This window comes from Somniosus microcephalus, chromosome 21 (genome assembly GCF_052327205.1).
Source record: "Somniosus microcephalus isolate GS21.2 chromosome 21, FLI_Smic_1.0, whole genome shotgun sequence".
Taxonomy (NCBI): Eukaryota; Metazoa; Chordata; class Chondrichthyes; order Squaliformes; family Somniosidae; genus Somniosus; species Somniosus microcephalus.
The window spans coordinates 56,605,745-56,631,008 of NC_141007.1; the positions used below are offsets into that span (position 1 = coordinate 56,605,745).

Consider the following 25,264-nt stretch of genomic DNA (forward strand, 5'->3'; position numbering starts at 1 on the left):
TGATTCTCCTTACTTAACCAAACATAAAGATGATAAAAGAAAGTCTGAAAACCCAAATGCAGTTGTTGGATGGGGAAAAACCCCACAACTGCCATTACGCACATCCGCAGCCCTCCATCTTATGCAGGCTGGTCGAGCGGCCGACCCTGAGGCGCCGGAGCTTCCCTTAGACCCCGCCCCTTTCAGAAACCCCACCCCCGCTCGTGCCTCCCTTAGACCCCGCCCCTGCCTCACTGAGACCCCGCCCCTCCCTCTCTGAGACCCCGCCCCTCCCTCTCTGAGACCCCGCCCCCGCTCGTGCTTCCCTTAGACCCCGCCCCGCTCGTGCCTCCCTGAGTCCCCGCCCGCTCGTTGGCCGTTAGTGCCTGACGAGGCTTCGCGCGAAGTAGCCGAGAGACCGAGCGGTGGCGCTGTCCCGGGAGTCAAGTCATAATGTCATTGTTTTGCGTATGAAACAAAAAAAAGCCCCCCCCCCCCCCCCCCGCCAAACACAAGGTGACGATTTAATTTGAGAAAAGGTTGCTTATTTCTCGTTTGTATGTTTATGAAGTTGTGCGTGTAAGGAAGAGTGTGGATTCGAGTTTATGGGTTGCAACTGCGGAGGATATGGGTGGAATGAAACGCGGTTGTGGCGAGGCGCAACGCTGGCGGAGTTTCCTGTTCAGGGCGTGGATTGAGGGCCTTGGGTGGTGTTAAGGTGAGGTTTTGCAGACGCCCCTATTTGGTATCAGTTAAAGGGTAGCGATCATCAACTAGAAAGTTACCGACTTTTTTTAAGTGGGCCGCCAAGAAATAGCGAGAACTCGGTGCAGATGAAAAATCGTGGTTCTTTAAATAGTTTTTTTTTTTGCTATCACTTTTGTGTTTTATTCTTATTTATTAAGACTTTAAACGATTTTTATTCTGGAAGATCAAAACCAGTGCATCCATTATCTCTGCAGCCACCTCTTTTAGAACCCTAGGATGTAGGCTGTCATGTCCAGGAGATTTGTCGGCTTTTAGTCCCATCAGTTCCTCTAGCGTTTTTTCTCTACTTATTAATTACGTTCCCTCATTAGACCCTTGGTTCCCCATCATTTTTGTTATGCTTTTTGTGTCTTCAACTGTGAAGACAGATACAAAATATTTGTTTAATTCCTTATTCCCCATAATGCCATTTCCTTATTCCCCATAATAATTTCTCCTGTCTCCGCCTCCCTGGGACCAGCGTTTACTTTTGCTACTCTTCCTTTTTACATACTTGTAGAAGCTCTAACAATCTGTTTTTATATTTCTTGCTAGTTTTCTCTCATTCTATTTTTTCCCTTATCAATTTTTTGGTCATCCTTTGCTGGTTTCTGAAACTCCCAATCCTCGCTTGTTTGTTACTCGCCTATCTCTAGCGGAAAACCCTCCCCCCTCCCCCCTCCCCCACCAAAGCAGCAACTCCCAGTAATCGTATTACTCGGGTATTCACTTATTTTGATGGAGAAGCTGCATTGATTATTTTAAACCTTGTTTATTATACCATAAGCTCTATTTCAGTAAGTCTGAAATCACAGCAGAGCTGTCTGTGGAAATGATGCTACCAAAGCAATTAAACATCTCGAGGTGTAGCAATGAATACAGAAAATGGCCTATCAGTAGCTAAAAATCTTGATCAGAACTGGAAAGGGAAAATATGCAAGTATCGTAGGAATGATCCACATAGTGAGGGAAGGGGAAAACTGCAGGCAAAGATAAAAATACATTTCATAGCAAGGAATTTTTTTGTTTAAAAACTGGAACGATGAAAAATGCTAAATGATATACCAATGTCTGAGACTGAGGGAGAGTGAAAAATGTGAGTACAGCAAGGAATGGAGTAAAATGAAATGTGAGTGGAAGAACCTGTCAGGAAAATGTCCCCTGGTTTGGCTCCCATCTTCAATTCCTCAAGTTTAAGGAGTGCAGACTTGAATGTATCTGGTACTCAACCAGTTTAGCCATCGATCAACAGATCTGGCTGGACCAGATCTTAGCTGAAGTTTTTGAGGAGGTCACTAACGTGGTAGATAAGGGAGACTGTATGAATGTTATTTATATTGACTTCCAGAAGGCATTCATGAAGATTCCACGCAAGAGACTGAGCAAAAATGGAAGTGAATGGAATTGGAGGCAACCTTTTGGGTAGGAAATTGGTTAGGAGATAGACATTAGGGATAATGAGCATGTACTCCAGTTGGTAGACTGTGACTAGTGGTGTCCCCCAGGGATTTGTACTGGGGCCTCAGTTTTATAATTGAAGGAATATAGAGCCATATACCCATGTTTGCTGACGACACCAAGTTAAATGGCACAGTAAGTAGTGTAGCTGGGAGCAGAAAGTTGCAAAGAGATATTCATAGATTATGTGAGTGGATTACAAAACGTTGATTTTGGAAGCAGTGAAGTGTTGCCTGTTAAAAGTTTGTGTGAAAGCAAAAGAAATTGAACCAAACTATTCCAATGAAATTAACACCGAGTTTTAATTTATTTTGTTTCTAGTGACTTTTATTTGTTTTTCCTGATGGAAACTGTCAGACACAGTGAGGAGACGCTGAGGACAGCCCTGATATCTAACCACAAGGACCTAATTGAACTGTATCAGAAATTCAGTCCAAAGGTGAAACGACTCCTAGAAGAAGCGTTTCGGCCAGATAGCATCCTCTTCAAACCCATTCAGTTGCATTTGAAGTCTGACTGGATCCTTAGCCACCCTGAACCAAAGCAAGATTTCTACACATTTTACAACAGCCTGCACAGGAAAGCACCAGTTCCTGGGAAAAACATTATTTACATTCAGATCATTGGTATGATACGATAAAACTATTTCATTCAGATTTTTGTATAAGGAGTCTGTCTATCTATTCCCTGAAAAATTAATTTTCTAATTAATTCAAGGACTTCTTTGTGTCCAAAATCGAGGCCTTGCATGCTGCACAGCTTCTCCCCCATCTCCCTCCACCGCCGTCACTGAATCCTGTAAAGGCCCCACCTGCTCCCTTGTTCCCTTCCCTGACTACCTAACTTTCCCCCCTCAGCCTCCTGCTCACTGACATCGTCAACCTGTCTCAATGTTTCGCAATTACCATCGATTCCAATCTCCCATTTTAAAAATCTTGGAATGTTTTGTTGAAACTGCTTTCCTGCTACTCTTGCTCAAAACCTTCAATACAGTTTTTACTCTGCTCACAATACTGAGACACAACATAAGAGCATAAGAAGTAGGAGCAGGAGCAGGCCATACGGCCCTTGGAGCCTGCTCTGCCATTTAATAAGATCATGGCTGATCTTCGATCTCAGCTCCCCATATCCCTTGATTCCTCATGAGTCCAAAAATCAATCCATCTCAGCCTTGTATATACGCAACGAATCAGCATTCACAGCCTTTTTGGGTAGAGAATTCCAAAGATTCGCAACTCTTGAGTGAAGAAATTCCTCTTCATCTCAGCCTTAAATGGCTGACCGCTTATCCTAAGACTATGCCCCCTAGTTCTAGACTCTCCAGCCAAGGGAAACAACCTCTCAGCATCTCCCATGACAATCCCCTTCAGAATTTTATATGTTTCAATGAGATCACCTCTCCTAAACTCCAGAGAGTATAGGCTCAATCTCTCCTCCTAGGACAACCCTCTAATCATAGGGATCAATCTAGTGAACCTTCGTTGCACTGCCTCTAAGGCATGCATGTCCTTTCTCAGATAAGGAGACCAAAACTGTGCACAGTACACCAGGTGTGGTCTCACCAGAGCCCTGTACAATTGTAGTAAGACTTCCTTACTCTTGTACTCCAACCCCCCTTGCAATAAAGGCCAACATGCCATTTGTGTTCCGAATTGCTTGCCAACTGTTCAAAGTCACTTTTATTAAAAAAAAAAAAAAAAAATGAATTTTGTTGTTCAATTTTATTTATACTTATATTTCTTATTACAAGAAGTAACGTGAGGGATTAAAAACATCAGACAGGATTAAGGTCCGCCATGGCTAGCTATCTTCTGCAAGATGGAGGCAATTTACAGTCTGGAATGCAAAAGGGTTACTTCAGATGCATTATACCTAAGAAGCACGTCATGAAACTTCGCTTGCTGCTTAGATGATGCGTTCTATTGAATTTGCTCAACTTGATACTTTAGTTACAGGCAGTCAGGGTACAAGTTGTCTCCACACACTACTGGAAATTACAACTCTGGGCTGCCTTTATACTAGAAAACGGTCAGATTCCAGCCAGCAGCGAAGCTGGTCTAGTTTTGAAACGGCAGCATGTTTCAGTGTAAGAAGCGCACTTCTGTTTTAAAGTCTTTCATTAGAGAGAAAGTGAGTGTCAACATTGTTGTATTCATCGAGAAAGATAACGCAGTGTATAATTATACTGTTCATTTGCCTGTTTTACTGAAATAAACTGTTGGTTTAGACCCTAAGTATATAAAATTCTATTCACTTTTTAAAGAGAGGAGAATCATGACGGCATGTGATGGAGAATCAGGTTTCTTTTATTCCAGTCCCTAGGTCTCACGATTGTTTAGCTAGATATTGGGCAAAAAAGTACATACTAACTTGTTGGGGTCTGTTTGTAGAAGTGGCCAATAATGCTGAACATGGTAGGTCAGAGGACATGCTGTTTTATAAAGACAGCCGCATTATACTGCATAGCAAACAATGTTAAAAGTGTAAAGTAGTGTGAACTTTTAAGACCGCAAAGGATAATTACTGTGCTTTCTGTAGTGTATGTAACCGTCCACCTTTAAGAGAACTATTTTAGGTGTGGCACTATATCTTGGCTGCTGTATACTGTAATACCAACGGTGACCACACCGGTATATAAGTGCTGTGTCAGGATTTATTGGGCAGATTCGCCCTGACCTTCGAATAGTAAAGTCCTGTTAAAGTTACTCTTGTAGTCTGTGCATTAATTCGCCATAATACCTACAGACTTTACACTTTCCTGGATCACTTAGATGTTAATTGCTGATACGCAGAGCTTCAGGTCAATCAGAGATCAGATTGGCTTTTTTTGTATTTTTCTAGCCATCATTCCTGAAGTCCATTATATTGTGTTGATGAGGGAGTTTCTTTGTCTATTGTAAATTATGAGCTGTTTCTAATACCCTTTTTTCAAAGTATGACACAGACATTTACATGTGTGACTTGAAGTGTGATGCACACAGCTTAGAACTTTTTCCTAAATAAATTATATGTAGATTGACTGGTCTCTTTCTGCGCTGCAAATGTTCTCCCAGCTCCTCAGCCTATACTGCAGAAAAAATACAATTGTGCCTTGGGATTGAAGTATAACCGATATAACATCTTTGCTCAAGAAGAGAGAGAAAGACAAATTAAATGACGATAGACCAGTGTTGTCCAATACATTAGCCATTAGCAACATGTGTGAGATAATGGGGAATCCAGATGTGGTTAATTGCATTACTGATTAGTAAATTTTAAACAAGAGTAATAGACACCGTTGCTGGACACGTAATTTTAACACTCAGATTCGCACGCCGTTTGCATGTGTACTTTAACCTTTTTGGTACATTTGCTGCTAAAATGGTATGCCGAAAAGCAGACTAGGTCTATTTTTTGATCGTTGTGTGTGCTTTATTTGTTTACTGAATGGGATAGATGTTAAGTGAATATACACATGCGAAGTATTGAGTGTATGTAAGACAATTTCTACTAAAATTTGTGCATATGGCTAAAAGTGTGGGCGTAACCACACCTAGACACCATTTTCTATTGGATAGCAAAGCTATTGGCCAATTAGTCTGTCAGTTGTGGGCAAATGCTTAGAATTCATTATTTGAGATATAGTACAGTAGTGAGCATTTAGAAATGCATGATTAATGAAGGACAGCAAACAATATTTATTAAAGGCAAATTGCATTTGACAAATTTAACAGAATTTTTTGAAGTGGTGATTGCATAGATAAAGGGAATGCAGCCAATGTGTATTTGGATGGTCAGAGTGCAATTAATAAAGTATCTCACGAGACTTGTTTAAAAAAGAAAATTAGTATGGTAGGAAATGTTGCCGCATGAATAGAAAGTTGGTCGATGGACAAGAAATGAAGAGTTAGGATAAATGGATGTTGTTTGGATTAGGGAATGGTTCGAAGTGTACCACAGGGTCAGTGTTGGGTCCACTTTTGCTCTTGGTATATCTAGATGATTTGAACTTGGCTAGAGGGGACGCAATCTTGAGATTTGTTGACGACCCAAAAGTAGGAGGTTTGGCATACAGTGAGGAAGACTAAAGGACGTCTGGAAGATATAGGTCAGTGGAATGTGCAGACAGGTGACATGCAATTATTGTGGAAAAGTGGGAGGTAATACATTTTGGGATAGCAAATAAAGAATCGGACTATATACTTTATAGACAGAAACTGAAGGGTGTAGATGAACAGAAAAACCTAAGGGTTCAGATAGATAACTCGTTGAAAGCATAAGTGCAGGTCGATAAATCCATAAAATGCCAGTAGCATTTTGAATTTTATAAATAGGGACATAGAGCACGAGTGTAAAGATAAATCTGTACAAAATACAGTTGGAATACTGTGTGCAGTTTTGGGTGCCCATTGTGGAAAGAATTAAAGCTATAGAGCATGTACCTGTACTACTCAAATATGTGAAATTTACAGAACATAAATATTTTATAAAGATTTGTGAGAACTGGATTGAGTAAGCTACAAAACATCTAAATTCATTGGTGTTCAGCCTAACAATTTTTGGATGTGAGCATATGTAAATGAGAAGATGGATTAGTGAGCCTTGGTTATCATAATTGCCAGAAAAGGGTTAAAAACTATTGCAAAATTAATTTCATCTACTGAATGTAGTTACAGCAACAGTATAGTTATGAAAACTGCTTACAATTTATTTGTAACAATTATTCTGTCTCTCAGTCCCATCCACAAACATACAGATGTTGTCAATCAACTTTTACAAGATCTTACCAGTTAACTGTAAATAAACTTGTGCAAAGACACGTGCATCAATATATCTAAATTATTTTTGGCTTTTAGACACAGCCTGTGACTTTTTTGTGAAATTGTATGAATGGTTTATGATGCAGTTTTATAATAAAATCAGCCTTCAATTAATGTTGGATAGCTAGTAAATTAAATTTTCCAAAGGTTTAAAACTCTTTGGATTTTTTTTGCTGCTTACTATATATGCTGTATTTTCTGTGTTCAGGTTCATTTGGTGACTCGGAAGCAACTACTAAGACATATATCTACTGGTTAAAGGAATACTGTGAGGCATTTTTCTATGGTCTGAAGGTCAAATTCCACGATCCTGTTCCAATATCCCACACCGGTTGTACGTTCCGTATTAATACGTATTCACACAATCTGCAGATTCATACAGGTACTACTCAGTTTTGTTTAAAGGGGCGCATGCATTAGGAATTACTTGCTAGTTATCACATTGTTACAGTGTTTCTACTGTTAACAGTATATCAAGTTAAGGTTCTTCAAACAAAACAAGAAGAAATGAATATAGCCACAGTCTGACATTGTGCCTGCTCTAGAGACAGCATACAGATTGATGGAACGAGCTGGATTGAAGGTTTTCAAAGTGTGTATTTATAATACAATAAAATAATGTTTTACTTAAAAAAAAATTAAAAAAAAATATACCATCAAGTTATCACTTTTTCCATCTTCTAAGTCTACTGGGGTAGCATATCAATCCTTAGATGAGGGGCAAGTCAGTTCCCAGAATTTTGCCTATTACGGCTTGGTGGTAATTGAGAGTGGCTTAGGGCAATTATCCCTGCTATTTCTGATTTCTCATCAGACAATTAGTCACAATTGCATTGCATAAATGTATCCAAATACTGAACCTTCTTAGTAGTAAAGTCTCTTAACAATTACATTCTGAAAAGGGGGAGGAGGGTGGGAAGAAATGTTAAATCATGATGCTCCAGCCATCACAGTGTGGGGCAGGCTTGATGGATCAGCTGGTCTTTTCCTGCCCATCAATTTCTTATTGCCCTAGTTCAAATGTCTGAACATAAGTTGAAAACTGGCAAATTGAAGTTGGAGGGGACATGGTGGCATAGATAGGAAACTGGGTGGTAGGAAGCAGAGAATGGGATCAAATGCAGTGTCTCGGATTGCTGGGCAGTGACACATACTGTTCTCTCAGCTATTAATGCCGAGGCCCCAGCTTTTCATACTATAAATGTCCTGGAATTGGGAATAAAGGGCATATATCCAAGTTTGCAGATGAAACTAATATAGGATATATAGTGGACTGTGAAGATGAGAGCAGAAAATTGCAAAATAGCAAATAAATCAAGCAAAATGGAAGCTGCAGTTTAATGTAACAAACATAACTTTGGATTTAAGAACTGCAGATGGTAGTAAAATCTAAATGGGGAAGCATCAGGGATGATGGATGAACAAAATAATTTAGAAGTCCAGGTTCTGAAGTAATTAAAAGTTAGCTCATAGGTGCAAAAAGTGATCAAAAAAGCTGAAGCTGACTTCAAGAATAGGAAAGCAAAGAGTTGCTACTGCAATTACTGTGTACAAAGCACTAGTCTGACTGTGTTTGAAATAATATGTTCAGTTTTAGGTGCCCTACTTAGGAAAGATATATTGGCCTTTGAAAATTACTCCTGAAAGAGGCTGAAAATGTTTCCTTCTCTGCTTCTGCACCACCACTTTGTGCCTGCAATCAAGTGGGGCTAGAAATGTTTTGTCCCTTGTGTTCTGTTTTAATGGGGAAGCAACTGAAGATTTGTTAACTATGGATAAGCTTGTGCATAAGTTTCTGATTGTATCTAGTTTTGAATATTTTTATTGGTAGTATGTATCTTCAAGCGTGTCATTTACAATGTCTTGCTTTTTGCATAGGTAGTATTCTTAAATACCTGAAGAAGAAAAAGCTGAAAGATACTTTCTGTATTGTTGGAATTACAATGATCGACCTTTATCCAGAAGATTCCTGGAATTTTGTGTTTGGACAGGCGTCCCTCACCGAAGGTAAAGAAACGCAGGAAGTACATTCTCCTCCCCTGCCCCTTTTGTTTCAGTTCACATTTGAATTTTTTAGTGACTCTCATCTTCCTGTAAAGGAAGTTAATTTATATGATCATCAGCTTTGTGTCCTTAACAACCCATCCAAACCTCAAACAACCTTTACAGTACATGAATACATTTCAGTTTCTCATCCTGGCCCTTCTTATGTGCCCTCTGAATAACTCATGACCGAGCCAGAGCAAAATAACTAAGTGCTGTTAATGAAAGGCTGATCTGTGGGGAAAGGTGCTGGTAGAAACAGCTGATTTGTCAGTGAGAAATGAAACAATCAGTTTCATGTTGCACGTTCTTAGTAGGAGCAGACGGGGCTGACACCTGCCTAGTGTTCCATCTCTCCACTTGAGAGTTGCCTCAGAAATCTGTAATACTCTTGGTCTAAATCGGAGGGAAGAAATGCTCTGCTGGAAATCTGAGACTGAGATCGGTCTACTGTGCCCTTGTAGAGGCTTAGCAGTGCTGTCTGTTTTATTTCCATGAATAAAGCTGCCAAATCCATAGTTTTTGCCGGCACATTTTCCACAGGTGACTGGTTGTCATTAAAATTGCTTACCTCAATTATTTGTGGCTCTGTGCTGATTGGGTGCGTAAGTTAAGAGGTGGAGCATTAAAAAAAAAAGTGAGGCACTTTCCACTAATTTGAATGAAACTGGGAAGTGAGCCAAATTCCGGGCAGCAGTTGAATACAGTTGTTCTAATGAACTGCAGCATCCAGTTTCTGTTCACTACAGCAGGGAATTGTGACATTTTTGCTACTATGTGGGAAGTGAGTAAATTTCATTTGATCTCCTGATTGACTTGTGAACATTTTTCAATATTTATACTGCTAAATTAGGAGCATTTCTTGCTTCAGAAATAAAGTGCAATTTATTGGAACGCTACAATGGAATCTTTATATATTTTTTACCATAACAGATTTTCAATAGATGAGTTAGCTAATTGTAGATGTGATTTTCTTTTAAAGCATTTGATTTATTTGTACAGGCCAGTCGAAGAAATGCTGAAGTATGATGGTTTAAACTATTTCCCTTTCATGGATCTTTTACAGGGATGGGCATTTTTAGCTTTGCTAGATATGATGATGATTTTTACACCACAAATTATAAAGGAAAGCTGAAGAAAAAGCAACATCTGGTTCCTGACGATTATTCGGTCTTTGATGGATACTACACACCACCCATTACAAGCAAGCTGCTGCTAAGATCATGTAAGGTGGGTGTGTATGCAGAACTGAAGATGCTGCATTTGGAGACAGTTGCTTTAAATAACAGTAGAGTTTTGCTTTCTAGAGTTCGTATCAGCCTTTCTCAGTTGAAAGCACTCTTGTCTGAGTCAGATAGTTGTGGGTTGAAGCCATAATCTAGGCCAGTGTTGTCCAATACATTATCCACATGCGGCTAATGGAGAAATCCAGATGTGGCTAATAAAAATTTTTGCTTAGTAAATAAAGAATGAGTAATAGATATTGTCATTGGCCACATGATTGCAATACTCATTGGCATATGGTATATATGTGCACTCAACCATTCATGATTGTTTGCGCTTTATTTTCTTGATTATTGCAAAGAAAATCAGCATCCGACCGCATTCTGGATGGAGAGCAGGGGCAAGTCTGGCACATCTTGTACGTCAACATTCTCTGCAATCACTCTGATGAAATCAAAGTACTGCTCACAACTGCTGTACAAAAACCTAGAAGCTGCACTAAGATTTTCTGTCTCTGACAAATTAATGCCCGAATTCCAAAACTTTGGTGAAAGAGAAAAACTACGAAGTTTCATACTGAATGGTGGTAGACATTTTTTAAGTAAATATACATGTGAAGTCTCTTTATTTGTACTGTATGTAATTTATCTAGATTTCCAAAAAGCCTTCAATAAGGTGCGACATAATCGACTAATGAATAAGGTCAGAGCATGCGGAGTCAGGGGACAAGTGGCAGAATGGATAGCTAGCTGGCTGCAAGACAGAAAGCACAGAGTAAGGGTAAAGGTAGCTATTCAGAGTGGCAGAAGATGGAAAGTGGGGTCCCACAAGATTCAGTGCTGGGACCACTTTTTTAAAATTCTTTCATGGGATGCGGGCGTCGCTGGCAAGGCCAGCATTTATTGCCCATCCCTAATTACCCTTGACAAGGTGGTGGTGAGCCGCCGCCTTGAACCGCTGCAGTCTGTGTGGTGAAGGTACTCCCACAGTGCTGTTAGGGAGGGAGTTCCAGGATATTGACCCAACGACGATGGAGGAATGGCGATATACTTCCAAGTCAGGATGGTGTGTGATTTGGAGGGGAACTTGGAGGTGGTAGTGTTCCCATGTGCCTGCTGCCCTTGTCCTAAGTGGTAGAGGTCGCGGGTTTGGGAGGTGCTGCCGAAGGAGCCTTGGCGAGTTAATGCAGTGCATCTTGTAGATGGTACACACTGCAGCCACGGTGTGCCAGTGGTGGAGGGAGTGAATGTTTAAGGTGGTGGATGGGGTGCCTTTCAAGCTGGCTGCTTTGTCCTGGATGGTGTCGAGCTTCTTGAGTGTTGTTGGAGCTGCACTCATCCAGGCAAGTGGAGAGTATTCCATCACGCTTTACAATTGTTCACAATTTATATTAACGATTTAGACTTTGGAATCAAAAACCCAATTTCTAAATTTGTGTATGACACCAAATTGGGGGTGGGGCGGGGGTGGTAGTCATTACTGGGGAAGAATGCAACAAATTACAAGAAGACATTAATAAACTTGCAGAATGGGCATATAATTGGCAAAAGAATTTCAACACGTGAAATATTACATTTTGGTAAGAAAAATGAGTTCACATTACTTGGAAATTAAGAATCTAAATGGGGTTGAGGAGCAAAGGGATCTGGGAGTACAAATCACTAAAAGTAGCAACGCAGGTTAATAAGGCCATACAAAAAGCAAACCAAGTACTAGGGTTTATTTTTAGAGGGATAGAATTGAAAAGTAGTAAAGTTATGCTAAACCTGTATCGAACCTTGGTTAGACCACACTTGGAGTACTGTGTGCAGTTTTGGTTGCTATATTATAAAAAGGATATAGAGGCACTGGAGAGGGTGCAAAAAAGTTTTACAGGATGATATCAGAAATGCCAGGTTATACTCATCAGGAAAGGATGAACAGGCTGGGTCTCTTTTCTCTTGAAAAGAGAAGGCTCTGAGGGGTGACCTAATAGAGGTCTTTAAAATCATGAAAGGTTTTGATAGAGTGGACACAGAGAGAGTGTTTCCACTTGGTGGGGTAGAGCAAAACTAGAGGCCATCAATATAAGATAGTCACCAAGAAATCAAATAGAGAATTCAGAAGAAACTTCTTTACCCAGAATTATGAAAATGTGGAACTCGCTACCACGGAGTGGTTGCGGCGAATAGTCTAGATGCACTTAAGCGGGGGCTAGATAAGCATACAAGGGAGATGGGAATAGAGGGTTATGCTGATGGAGTTAGATGAGGAAGCATGGGAGGAGGCTCGAGTGGAGCATAAATGCTGGCATGGACTGGTTGGGCCAAATGGCTTGTTTCTGTGCTGTATATTCTATGTAAGACATTTTCTACTAAAATTAATGCATGTGGCTAAAATGGTGTCACCATAGTCGATTGGACAATGCTGATCTAAGCTCACTCTCTTGTGCAGTAGTACTTATGGAGTGTTGTATTGACGGTCATGGCACCTTTCAGTTGAGATATTATCTGAGGCCCTATCTTCCTGTGAATGTGAAAGGTCCAATAGCACTGTTCAGAGAAGATCGGAGTTCTCCCCATCTCCCAGCCAACATTCATCTTTCAACAAACATCACAGGAAATAGATTATCTGGTTATTTTTCTCATAAATAAGGTTTGAGGGACCTTGCTGTGGGAAAATAGGCTACATGTTTGCCTACACAACAATATCTACACTTCCAAAGTAAATTCATTAGTTGTGAGCACTTTTGGACATCCTTGGAAATATGAAAGATGCAAATAATTTTTTCTTTCTTTGTCAACCTTTCTCACTAACCAAGGCCTTATCTGATTGTGATGAAACTGTTTCAAGGACCAATAATAACCATATAAACACAAAAATGTGAAATCTTATCTTCACCAATTTATCTTCCTCTGCTGAAGGTGTTGACTCCAAGCTGGGGTATATACGGTTCAACAGATACCCTCTTGATAACTTGACTAAGTGGCTATTATTCATATGAGTCTTGACCGTGAGAGTCAGTAGGCTATTTGATCATAGGGGGCTTAACAGCCAAACCAAGTACTACCCTTAACCAATGTTCACAAACATGCAGTTCCACCTGTGTAGTAACCAGGAGCAAGAACCTTGGGACATTTACTTATTTCCCCATCCTAAGTCAGAAATGCTGAAGTAAATTGTAATATTCCTGACACAACCTTGGCTAAGATGGTTTGTATTGCTCAGCTGCTCTCTGAGTCAATTCTCTGAGCCATGGGAGGGAGTGGGAAGTGTAGATTTAATCATTGACGCACTTTTGGTTTCTCACCTAAATAAAAATCTTGATTTAATTACCTGTAAGCACCTGAAAAAGTTTGTGTTGAGCAAAGTTTGATAGCTGTTTCTAGTTATCTTGGCTGTGCTATATTCACATTCCTTCATGTATATTTGGAATAACGTCATATCAAGGCCCCTTTTCAGGTGGCAATATTCAAAGAACAAGGGAGTTCTCCTGATAACCTGGCCAACATTTATCCCTCAATTGACACCAGCAAAAATAGACTAACTGGTCATTGTCTCTGGAGAACTGTTGAAACCTCTACAGCCATGAATTCAGAAGGGGAGAAGATTTAAAAAAAAAATACAATCTCTGGGCAATGTCATTGCACCAGAAATATCATAGTCTGCATTAAATTTATAGAGAATGGAAATTGGATTGGGAATATGCTGGGGTCTGTTAAAGTGGCGAGATATATCTTAATATGAACTCAGTCTTTTTTTCAGATATAATATGGGATAGCAAAATATAGCATTGCTGAATAATTTTTTAAAAATTGATTCTCTAAGAATTTTATTTTCAAGTTTTTATGTCCTCTTCAGTTAAATAAAATTTGCTGTATTTTCAGACTTTAACTCATGAGATTGGACACATTTTCGGCATGCAACACTGCCAGTGGTTGCAATGTGTTATGCAGGGTTCCAACCATTTAGAGGAGTCTGACCGACGCCCAATTGATCTTTGCCCTATTTGCCTACGAAAGCTGCAGTGTGCCATTAACTTTGACATTAAAGAGAGATATAAGGTAGAGTATAAGTTACTAATCTTTTTATTTTTTCTCAGAAGTATTATGAAAGGCTTGAAATAAAAGATGGAAAAATTGTTTTATTGTGAAAATTACATTGATTGATTAGTGCTATATAGTTTCATCACAGTGGTTTTCTTTAGAATATTTCCAAATAGAGGTTAAAGACAATTATGTTCTTTTGAACTGAAAAATGTCAAGCTTTAATGTCAAGAATGAATTAACATTAGTAGTTTGGTGGTGGAATTCACTTAGCTCATTTGTCTCTAATATAACATGAATGATATGTCTCCTTCTCAAATATATAAATTGTATAACTCATTTTACATTATAAATAGCAAATTTTGTAATAATTGTAGTTCTTACAGTGTGGATTAATTTTAATAGATTAGCTTTTAAATTCAGGAACCCATTATACTATTCAAAACAAAAGCAAGTAGTACAGTACATTGGTATAATGGATATTGGGCAGCATGGGCACATTCCTAAACTTAAGATGCTTAGTATGCATTATGGGAATGACCAGTGCCATATCTAGGGCAGATCTAAAAGTTGTAACAGTGTTACATAAATGACTTGTTGATAAAATTAAGGTGCATGGTATTAAAGGAAATGTGGCAGCATAGATAAGAGGTTAACTAAAGAAAGACTTGCATTTATATAGCGCCTTTCACGACCACCGGACGTCGCAAAGCACTTTACAGTCAATGAAGTACTTTTGAAGTGGAGTCACTGTTGTAATGTGGGAAATGCCAATTTGCGCACCGCAAGGTCCCACAAACAGCAATGTGATAATGACCAGATCATCTGTTTTTTGTTATGTTGATTGAGGGAGAAATATTGGCCAGGACACCAGGGATAACTCCCCTACTCTTTGAAATAGTGCCATGGGATCTTTTATGTCCACCTGAGAGTGCAGACGGGGCCTCGGTTTAACATCTCATCCGAAAGACAGCATCTCCGACAGTGCAGCACTCACTCAGCACTGCACTGGAATGTCAGCCTAGATTTATGTGCTCCAGTCCCTGGAGTGGGACGTGAACCCACAACCTTCTGACTCAGAGGCGAGAGTGCTACCAACTGAGCCACAGCTGATCAGTTGATAGTCTGATCTTAAATTACATTGGTTTGATTTTAAACTCCCACTGTTGTTTCTGTGCTATAATAAGGAGCGAAAACAGATACTTTTCATAGTGGAGGTATGTCAACAGCAGTGTCCTTTGAGTCAGTGATGGGATCATTGCTTTTCTCAATAAAAACAACAATCTGTATTTATATAGCACCTTTAACGTAGTAAAATGTCCCACGGCACTTATATATATATTATATATTATAATCTGGACTCTTGATATAGGGAATATAATATCAACATTTTTAGACAGCACAAAAATAGGAAGTGTGGATAACTGAAGGGGAGTGTATGCAATTTCAAATGACATAGATTAGTAGATTGGGAAGATAGATTGGGACTCCAGAGGTAATGGTGCGGGGGCAGAAAGAGAAGCAATTACTGGAGATGCAGTGGCTAGGTAAGGGTGGAACTAAGTTAGGGCAGTGCCACTGTGATGTCCCACAGAGGTGAGGTGTTGGAGGAGGACGGTGTGGCAATGATATAAAGAAACTGGGCTCTTTTTTAAACTAGACACAGTTAAGAGGAGATATAATAGAGGTTTTCAAAATTTTGAGGAGTTCTGAAAGTAAATAGAGAAAACTATTTCCACTGGTAGGTGAATTGGTAACTAGAGGGAATAAATTTAAGATCTTCACTAAGAAAATGAAGGGAAAGATTAGGAGTTTTTTTTACATGGAGGGTTGTTAGGACATGGAATACCGTAACAGAAACAATGTGGAAACCGAATCCATACTAGCTCTAAAATGGAAGTGAATAACTATTTGAAAAATAAAATTTTAAAGGGTATGGGGAAATGACTCAGGAATGGCACTAGGTTCTTTCAGAGAGCCATGCAAGCGGGCTGGATCAGATTACCACCACCTGTGTTATAAAATTCCACTGTTCCATGAAACTAAGTTGTTGCTTATGGATTTATATAGATTGGCCTCACTCTTTCCTTGGTGGCCAGTTTTCAGTCCCTCATCGTCGGAATTTTATTTTTTGTCATTGAGATTGGGGAGAATTGAAGAAGAACATTTTTATACAATATCATAAGATAACAAAAGTATAAAATCAATTGGAAAGGAAAATACTCAAGACATAACCACTGAAGAAGAATATACTTCTCTAGAAACAGAGAAAAAATGATATTTAAAAAAAAAAAATAACATTTGTGGTTAATACTACTGTCACTGTTTAGTAGTCACAAAACATATCCAAATCTTTAAAAATCTGATGTTTTCTGATTTACTTTTATAACACTTTTTAAATTTAGGATTTTCTCTTGCTGAAAAAGAAACGGCGATGTGCAAGGTAAAAAGAAAAGGGACTGTAAGAACAGTGTTGAGTATCCAGAAATGTGAGACATTTGCAAATGCAGCAGAGTAGTCATTATCAGTACAGGTACAATATCTTATACGTAAGGTGTACTGTGTAGAAGAAGCTAACCCTTGAATCGCTAGCCCGTGGGGCAGGGAATGATGAAACGGGTGACTGGGATTGTTGCTTTGATTGTTCTCTTCCCTTCCCACACACTGGCAGAGAAGACGCAACAAGAATCAACATCGTCAATGTTTTTTACTTCCTGTTGAAAAAGAACCACAGATTCCCTGACGCACATGGCAAGCGAATAAGAGACCGTTTTCATGATTAAGTCTTGAGGCTATTGAGGAAGTGAAACCATTTCGTTTTGTCAGCTGATTTAACTATTGCAATGCATCTAAGTGGTCAGGAGAGGACGCTAGTGAACACCATAGCTTTGTTTACTGAGAGTTGGTGGAATATAATGTAATGAGCCCTGTTTACACTAAGTTCAGTTATATGCCAACTTAGGAAACTAGTAATCGCTGACTTCTCAAAAACTGCGCACAGTTTTGGTCTCCTTATTTAAGGAAGGATATACTTGCATTGGAGGCAGTTCAGAGAAGGTTCATGAGGCTGATTCTGGAGATGAAGGGGTTATCTCAAGAAAGGTTGAGCAGGTTGGTTGGGCCTATACTCATTGGAGTTTAGAAGAATGAGAGGGGATCTTATTGAAACATATAAGATTCTGAAGGGGCTTGACAGGGTAAATGCAGAGAGGATATGTCCCCTCGTGGGGGAATCTAGAACTAGAGGGCATAATTTCAGAATAAGGGGGCACCCTTTTAAATTGGAATTGAGGAGGAATTTCTTCTCTGAGGGTTGTGAATCTTTGGAATTCTCTTTTCCCAGAGAGCTGTGAAAGCTGGGTCATTGAATATATTTAAGGTGGAGATGGACAGATTTTTGAATGGTAAGGGAGTCAAGGGTTATGGGGAGTGAGCAGCGAAGTGGAGTTGAGGCCAAGATCAGATCAGCCATGATCTTATTGAATGGCGGAGCAGGCTCGAGGGGCCAAATGACCACCTCCTGCTCCTACGTCTTATGTTCTTATAATCCAAACTGTTACATTGAAGATGCAGTTGGAAAAGGGCTTATCACTTTCAATATGTGGAATAAACTTCCAGGAAGAGTAGTGGAGGTAAATACACTAGAATCATTTAAGAAACAATGCTACAAGAGAGAAAGGAGGAATTAGGATCTCTGTGAATGGATGAACTGTGATGGGCCAAATGGCCATCTGCATCTATATATCCGTCCGTCTGTATGTCTGTCTGTTTGTCTGCTATACACTCAAAAGTTATAGAGCGTACCTACACATGTTATATCAAAAGAAAGCTTATGATTAGGGGAGTCTCATAGGCGTATTTACTTTTTGGTCAGACAAAAATTGTTCGGACAGTATACAAAAAACGTTCAAAAATCTGCTCATTAGCGTTGAGTGACGTGATGGTTGACCAATCCTACAGTTCAGTGACCTGATGGTTGACCAATCGGTGCGTCACGGGGGGCGTTTCATTCCGTGTGTGGGCGGGACCTAATCCTGCAGCCTCCCGAAATGTAGCCGCCATTTTTTTCACTGCTTTTACTCAACAGCGAGCGGGACAGCTGCGGCGGCCCGCCGGAGCAGGAGGTGAGTTGGGGTCACTCGCGCCGGGCCGGGCCTGACAACCGCTCGGCCCGAGACAGAGTGGGGGAGCTGCAGCGGCCGGCTGTCAAACGCGCAGCCCTGTAAACTGCCGTTTTACAAAAAAGCCTTGGCAACGCCGGGCCCCCCCAGCTAGTCTTGTATACATCAAATTGCAGGTATATCCAGTCTTCTGTCTAGTATATTGCAGGGGGTAGAAAAAGTCCATGAAACTTGTGGGGATCATGCCACGTAAATATGTCTTCATGTCTCTAACTGATTTGTATGTGTAAAAGTATCAAAGTAGCAGCATAGAGAAAGAGACAAGTTACCTTGCTTCATTGACATCTGAAGCAATTTGGCAGGAGTAGGAAACAGTTGTGTGAAATTATGCTATTAAGCTATGCTGTGTGTATAATTCTCCAGTTATTTTTTTTAATAAGAGCTTCAAAAAAAACTTTCACCTTGGATCAGAGTTAATGAATCTATGACTAGACTACAGTGCTCTGGAGTTGCCACATTCTCCGTGCTGATTTGCAACTCAAGCCAGGTCATCATACAGCACTGCACAGATGTGAATTGTGGATACCTCCAAAAATTGCGTACAACCCCAAACTGATTGGCACACTTTCCAGTAACTTTGTAAAGTGCTAATATTGAGCAATCAAAGTATAAAAACAGATAGCAAGAGTTTCTACAGCTATATAAAAAGAAAAAGGGTGGCTAAAGTGAACGTTGGTCCCTTGGAGGATGAGACTGGGAATCTAGTGGTGGGGAACATGGAGATGGCAAAGACGCTGAACAAATATTTTGTATCAGTCTTTACAGTAGAGGACACTAAAAATATCCCAACACTGGACCAATAGGGGGGGGGGGGGGGGGGGGAGGAGCTAAACCCGATTAAAATCACTATGGAGATGGTACTCAGTAAAATAATGGGACTTAAGGCGGATAAATCCCCCGGACCTGATGGCCTACATCCTAGGGTCTTGAGAGAAGTGGCGGTAGGGATTGTGGATGCATTGGTGATTATTTTCCAAAACTCCCTGGACTCAGGAAAGGTCCCAGCAGATTGGAAAACTGCTAATGCAACGCCCTTATTTAAGAAGGGAAGTAGACAAAAAGCCGGAAACTATAGACCAGTTAGCCTAACATCTGTGGTTGGCAAAATGTTGGAGTCCATTATTAAGGAAACAGTAACAGAGCATTTGGATAAACATAATTTAATAGGACAGAGTCAGCATGGTTTTATGAAGGGGAAGTCATGTTTGACATTTGCTCGAATTCTTTGAGGACGTAACATACAGGGTGGATAAAGGGGAACCAGTGAATGTAGTGTATTTGGACTTCCAAAAGGCATTTGACAAGGTTCCACACAAAAGATTACTGATCAAGATAAAAAATCACGGGATTGGGGGTAATATACTGGCATGGGTGGAAGATTGGCTATCTAACAGAAAATAGAGTTGGGATAAATGGTTCGTTCTCGGGCTGGCAATCAGTAACCAGTGGCGTTCCGCAGGGGTCAGTGCTGGGACCCCAACTCTTCACAATCTATATTAACGATTTGGTGGAAGGGACCGAGTGCAACATATCCAAGTTTGCCGACGATACAAAGATGGGAGGGAAAGCAGTGAGTGAGGAGGACATAAAAAACCTGCAAAAGGACATAGACAGGCTAAGTGAGTGGGCAGAGATATGGCAGATGGAATATAATGTTGGAAAGTGTGAGGTTATGCACTTCGACAGAAAAAAATCAAAGAGCAAGTTATTATCTAAATGGAGAGAAACTGCAAAGTGCTATAGTACAAAGGGATCTGGGGGTCCTGGTGCATGAAACACAAAAAGTTAGTATGCAGGTGCAGCAGGTGATCAGGAAGGCCAATGGAATCTTGGCTTTTATTGCAAGGGGGATGGAGTATAAAAACAGGGAAGTCTTGCTGCAGTTATACAGGGTATTGGTGAGGCCACACCTGGAATACTGCGTGCAGTTTTGGTTTCCATATTTAAGAAAAGATATACTTGCTCTCGAGGCGGTTCAGAGAAGGTTCACTCGGTTGATTCCGGAGATGAGGGGGTTGACGTATGAGAAAAGGTTGAGTAGGTTGGGCCTCTACTCATTGGAGTTCAGAAGAATGAGAGGCGATCTTATCGAAACATATAAGATTGTGAGGGGGCTTGATCGGGTGGATGCGGTGAGGACGTTTCCACTGATGGGTGATGTAGTGTATGTAACCGTTCCACCTTTAAGAGAACTATTTTAAGAGTTGCACTACTTTATCTTGGCTGCTGTATACTGTAATACCGGCGGTGACCACACCGGTATATAAGTGCTGTGTAATGATTTATTGGGCAGTTCCGCCCTGATCTTCGACTAGTAAAGACCTGTTAAAAGTTACTCTTGTGGTCTGTGTAGTAATTCTCATTATAACACACAGACTTAACAGTGGCGACGAGGATGGGATCTTACCCTGCGGCAGAGATACATCCAAGGCAGTTTAACGGGCGTCGAGAAGAGGCATCCGCCCTCATCATTCTGCTGAGAAAAGACTCGGGTCTGCAGAGCAAAGGAAGAATTCTGACACGAAGCCTTCCATCAGCAACAGGCAGTGATCATCCCTTCTATCACGGTGGTGGGTAAGCCGACCAGCGACGAGCAGCAAGTCGGCCACGTTGACTGTGAGTAGGGGAGAAAATAAAAAAACGGAGGATATAAGGGCGGAGAACTCGACCACGGCCGGGGATAAGAGCCGGACAGAAGTCGGGGCCAGAGGCGCTGAGACTGGGGCAGCGTAAGGCACGGAAGCCGCGGTGAATGCAAACGCAGCTGGTGTGAGAGACCGGGCTACAAGCGGGCTGGGAGACGCAACAGTGTCGAGAGAGAGCTCGACCGGTGAAAAAGGCCGGGCAGCTACCGAGGCCGCGAGGCGCAGCGACCGGGACAGCGTAAGGCGCGGGAGAAAATAGCGGGCTGGGAGACGCAAAAGCGTCGAGAGAGAGCTCGACCGCGACCGGTGAAAAAGGCCGGGCAGCTACCGAGGCTGCGAGGCGCAGCGACCGGGACAGCGTAAACGCGGGAGAAAATTTAAAAAAAAAAACCGCGGAGAACTCAGCCGCAGCCGGGGGAAAGGACCGGACTGCAAGAGGGGCTGGGAGGCACGATTTGAAAACCGCTGGGGAGGGCGAACGCAGCAATTCGGCAATCGCCATTACAGCCAGCGGGGGAGAAAGGCAAAACGCGGGAAGCCGCCATTTTCATAGGCGGGGGAAGAAGACAAGCGCGGGAAACCGCCATTTTGAAAAAAAAAAGAAAAAAAAAAATTCTTTTTGTTTCTCAAGAAGGTTGCGAAGATTTCGATCCCGATGTTGAAGATTGGGCCACGTATGTAGAATGCATAGAGATATATTGTAAGGCAAATAAAATATCAGATGAAGATAAAGCACTAACCTTACTAAACTCAATGGGTGCGAAGACATACGGGCTATTGAAGCATCTTCTATCACCAGCTAAACCGGCGGATCAGACTTTCGCTAAAATTGTTGCTGTCCTGAAAAATCATTTGAACCCCACACCGCTGATGTTAGCGGAACGATTTAAATTTTATGCGAGAACGCAACTGAAAGAGGAAAGCAACGCGGAGTATTTAATTGAACTGCGCAAGCTAGCGAAATACTGCCAGTTTGGGGAAAGCCTGACAGAGGCACTGAGAGACAAATTCGTGTGTGGATTGTCGAAAGAAGGAACACAAAAGCGGTTGCTTGAAGAGAATGATCTTACACTTGATAAGGCTGTCACTATTGCAGCATCGCACGAAGCCGCAGCGAGAGGCACTGCGGAAATGCAGCCTAAGGCAGCGGTACTCAGCGTAGATCAAATGGCTTTGGGTACAACGAAATGTTATCGTTGTGGAAAGACAACACACGATCAGAACCAATGCTGGTTTAAAGACCAGGAATGTAGAAAATGTGGCAAGCTTGGTCACATAGCTAAAGTATGCCGGTCAGGAAAGAAGACCAGCAACAAAAAGTCACCGCAGGAAAAGTGCAGAAAGGTACATCAGGTGGCTGAGAAGAGTTCGGATGAACAGAATTCGGATTCAGACTCCAACAGCAAGGAACTGGGTAGTCTGAGAATTCACAATGTGAGTAAGGAAGCTGACCGACAAACTATCTGGGCCACACTGCAGATAGCAGGAGTCCACGTGAAGATGTACTTGGACACCGGATCGGCGTTGACGGTCATGAATAAGCAAGATTACAAAAAGTTATTCACACATATTCCCCTACGGGATACGGAGATAGTATTGCAGACATACACGGGGCAAAGAGTATACCCCATCGGAAAGATAAAAGTCAAGGTGAGACACAAGGGCAAAGAACACCAAGGAATGGACTTATATGTAGTACCTGAGGGAGGTCCACCACTTCTGGGACGGGAGTGGATCAGGAAAATAAATATGGACTGGCACCCCCTAAAAGCAATGACGGTAGATTCTGGAAAAAGAAAAGATGTCAAACCTGAACGATTGTCCAGAGTACTGGATGAGGGCATATGCAGCAGTGACAGTGACAAAGCAGAGAGTGAGAACTCAGTGAAGACAATCAGCTCAGACTCTGGAACTGATGATGGTAAGACCAGCCCATGTGCAAAAGACAAGTCTAAAATGGACTTGCAGACTAATGATGGAAAAACGAAGGAGTGCATAAATGCTTCAGAAGCGAACAAAGTATCAGAACAGAACTCCACTGAACAACAACAACATAGTTTGACAGAGAATTCTGAGTCTGTCCAGTCTACAGACATGCACATTTCTGAGGAACACCGGGCTCGAACTCAACTCAATTTCAAACTACAACAGCAATTAGAACAAATGATTCGCCGTTTTGAGCAAGAGATGAATGCAAAGAAAAAGTTCTTTGACACAGAGTGGGAGAATCTGGAAAGACAGCAGAAGCAGCTGATTGAGAAAATGGAACAGGAACACACAAACCGAATACACGATGAGGCCAAACGAATCAAAGCTGAGCAAGAAAGGGAATATGTCAACTTCATCGATCAGTTGAAAGCTAAGAAGAAAGAGTACCCTTTTGTGAGCAGTGTCAGCAGCAATAAGCCACTCGGGATTGGTGGCAGAGGCAAAAGCTGAAGTGATGGAGGAAATAGAAGACAATAGAGAAGAAGCAGAAGATGATGACTCATCTGAACCATTATCACCTCTACCAGGTCACGCACGTGGTCCCTCCGAACTGAGCCAAATCAGTCTGGAAGTAGAAAAACTTCCCAAGGTGCTCGAGCCTTTAGAAGTCAGCAATGCTGGTTCTGAAGTTACGAAAGTTCAAGCTGTTAAGTCCAGTGAAGGACTATTAGATGAGTCACCCCAGCAACGCGAACCTACTACACCACCGAGAACTACTACACCACCGAGTTATCCGGACCGAGTCAGGAAGCGCAGGAGGCGCCTCCGCAGAGACTGAATCTGTGAACTGTTTTTACATGAAGTTGTGTATATATGTTATGTTTAATGGGGAATATATATACTGTTAAGCTAAAAAGGGAGGATTGTAGTGTATGTAACCGTTCCACCTTTAAGAGAACTATTTTAAGAGTTGCACTACTTTATCTTGGCTGCTGTATACTGTAATACCGGCGGTGACCACACCGGTATATAAGTGCTGTGTAATGATTTATTGGGCAGTTCCGCCCTGACCTTCGACTAGTAAAGACCTGTTAAAAGTTACTCTTGTGGTCTGTGTAGTAATTCTCATTATAACACACAGACTTAACAGGTGAGACTGGAACTAGGGGGCATAATCTTAGAATAAGGTGCTGCCCTTTCAAAACTGAGATGAGGAGAAACTTCTTAACTCAGAGGGTAGTAAATCTATGGAATTTGCTACCCCAGAGAGCTGTGGAAGCTGCAACATTAAATAAATTTAAAATGGAGATAGACAGTTTCCTAGCAGATAAGGGAATTAGGGGTTATGGGGAGAGGGCAGGGAAGTGGACGTGAGTCTAGATTCGGATCAGCCATGATCCTATTGAATGGCGGAGCAGGCCCGAGGGGCCGTATGGCCTACTCCTGCTCCTACTTCTTATGTTCATATGTTCTTATATTACATTTGTATGTTGGCCCTGGGTTCAGCAGGTGAAGGAGTCCTTGAAGTGGTTCTCCAGCTAACCTTTTGCTGTATGCATACACACGCAACACCCGATGCACAGTGGTCCCTGCTCCACAGCATCTAGTCCACATTAATGGCTTCTATGTCTCTTATGCAAAGTGCATTCCTCACTGCTGAAACTTGGAAGGATGAATCCCTAAGTGTAAGTTAAAGATCATTCCAGGGCTGTATCTTGAGCCATTTGTCAATCAGTTTCTAATTTATATCATCGGTAGAGCTGCCATATGGAATGATCCTCACACATTTACTAAATATTGCTGTTTAAGTTGATAATGGCTGTCCTTGTAGCTCTTACGAATCCTCGTTGGGGGCCTCCCTGCCCTAAATTATACTGCTTTGGCATGTTCTTATTGTGTGTGGAGGATACTTGATGTAGACAAAAGATAAAACATCTACTTCATAAAGTTTCTTTCTTTCTTTAAATATTTTGCATCCTCCATACACAATCTCACCTTTTCATCCCCTTTGGTTACGAGGTTCAGGATTAATAGCTAATCATTTTCAGTTTAGCAGCAAGTCGAAACTAACTGACACAATGGTGTAGGTCCTGGGGCTTTATCAGGAACTGGAATAAGAAACCACTTGTGGCACTGCTTATCTGCAATATTATGACAGCATTTTTGTGTGTGTGCTAGGTTTTAAAGAAGAAAAGAAAGACTTGCATTTATATGGCGCCTTTCACGCCCACTGG

General features: G+C 41.3%; 1 protein-coding gene across 3 annotated transcripts in view; it reads left to right on the plus strand.

Annotated features, from left to right (window-relative positions):
* Positions 1-357: 357 nt before the first annotated feature.
* LOC147102833 (archaemetzincin-2) overlaps positions 358-25,264 on the plus strand; it is a 133,510-nt gene continuing 108,603 nt past the window's right edge. For 2 of the 3 annotated variants that reach the window (XM_085963714.1, XM_085963712.1), the window contains exons 1-6: positions 503-697; positions 2,506-2,810; positions 7,192-7,365; positions 8,862-8,990; positions 10,093-10,256; positions 14,117-14,293. In XM_085963714.1, coding sequence (XP_085819840.1) covers positions 2,528-2,810; positions 7,192-7,365; positions 8,862-8,990; positions 10,093-10,256; positions 14,117-14,293 — 927 coding nt within the window. In that variant the 5' untranslated portion in view covers positions 503-697; positions 2,506-2,527. The other variant, XM_085963713.1, reaches the window with a different exon arrangement.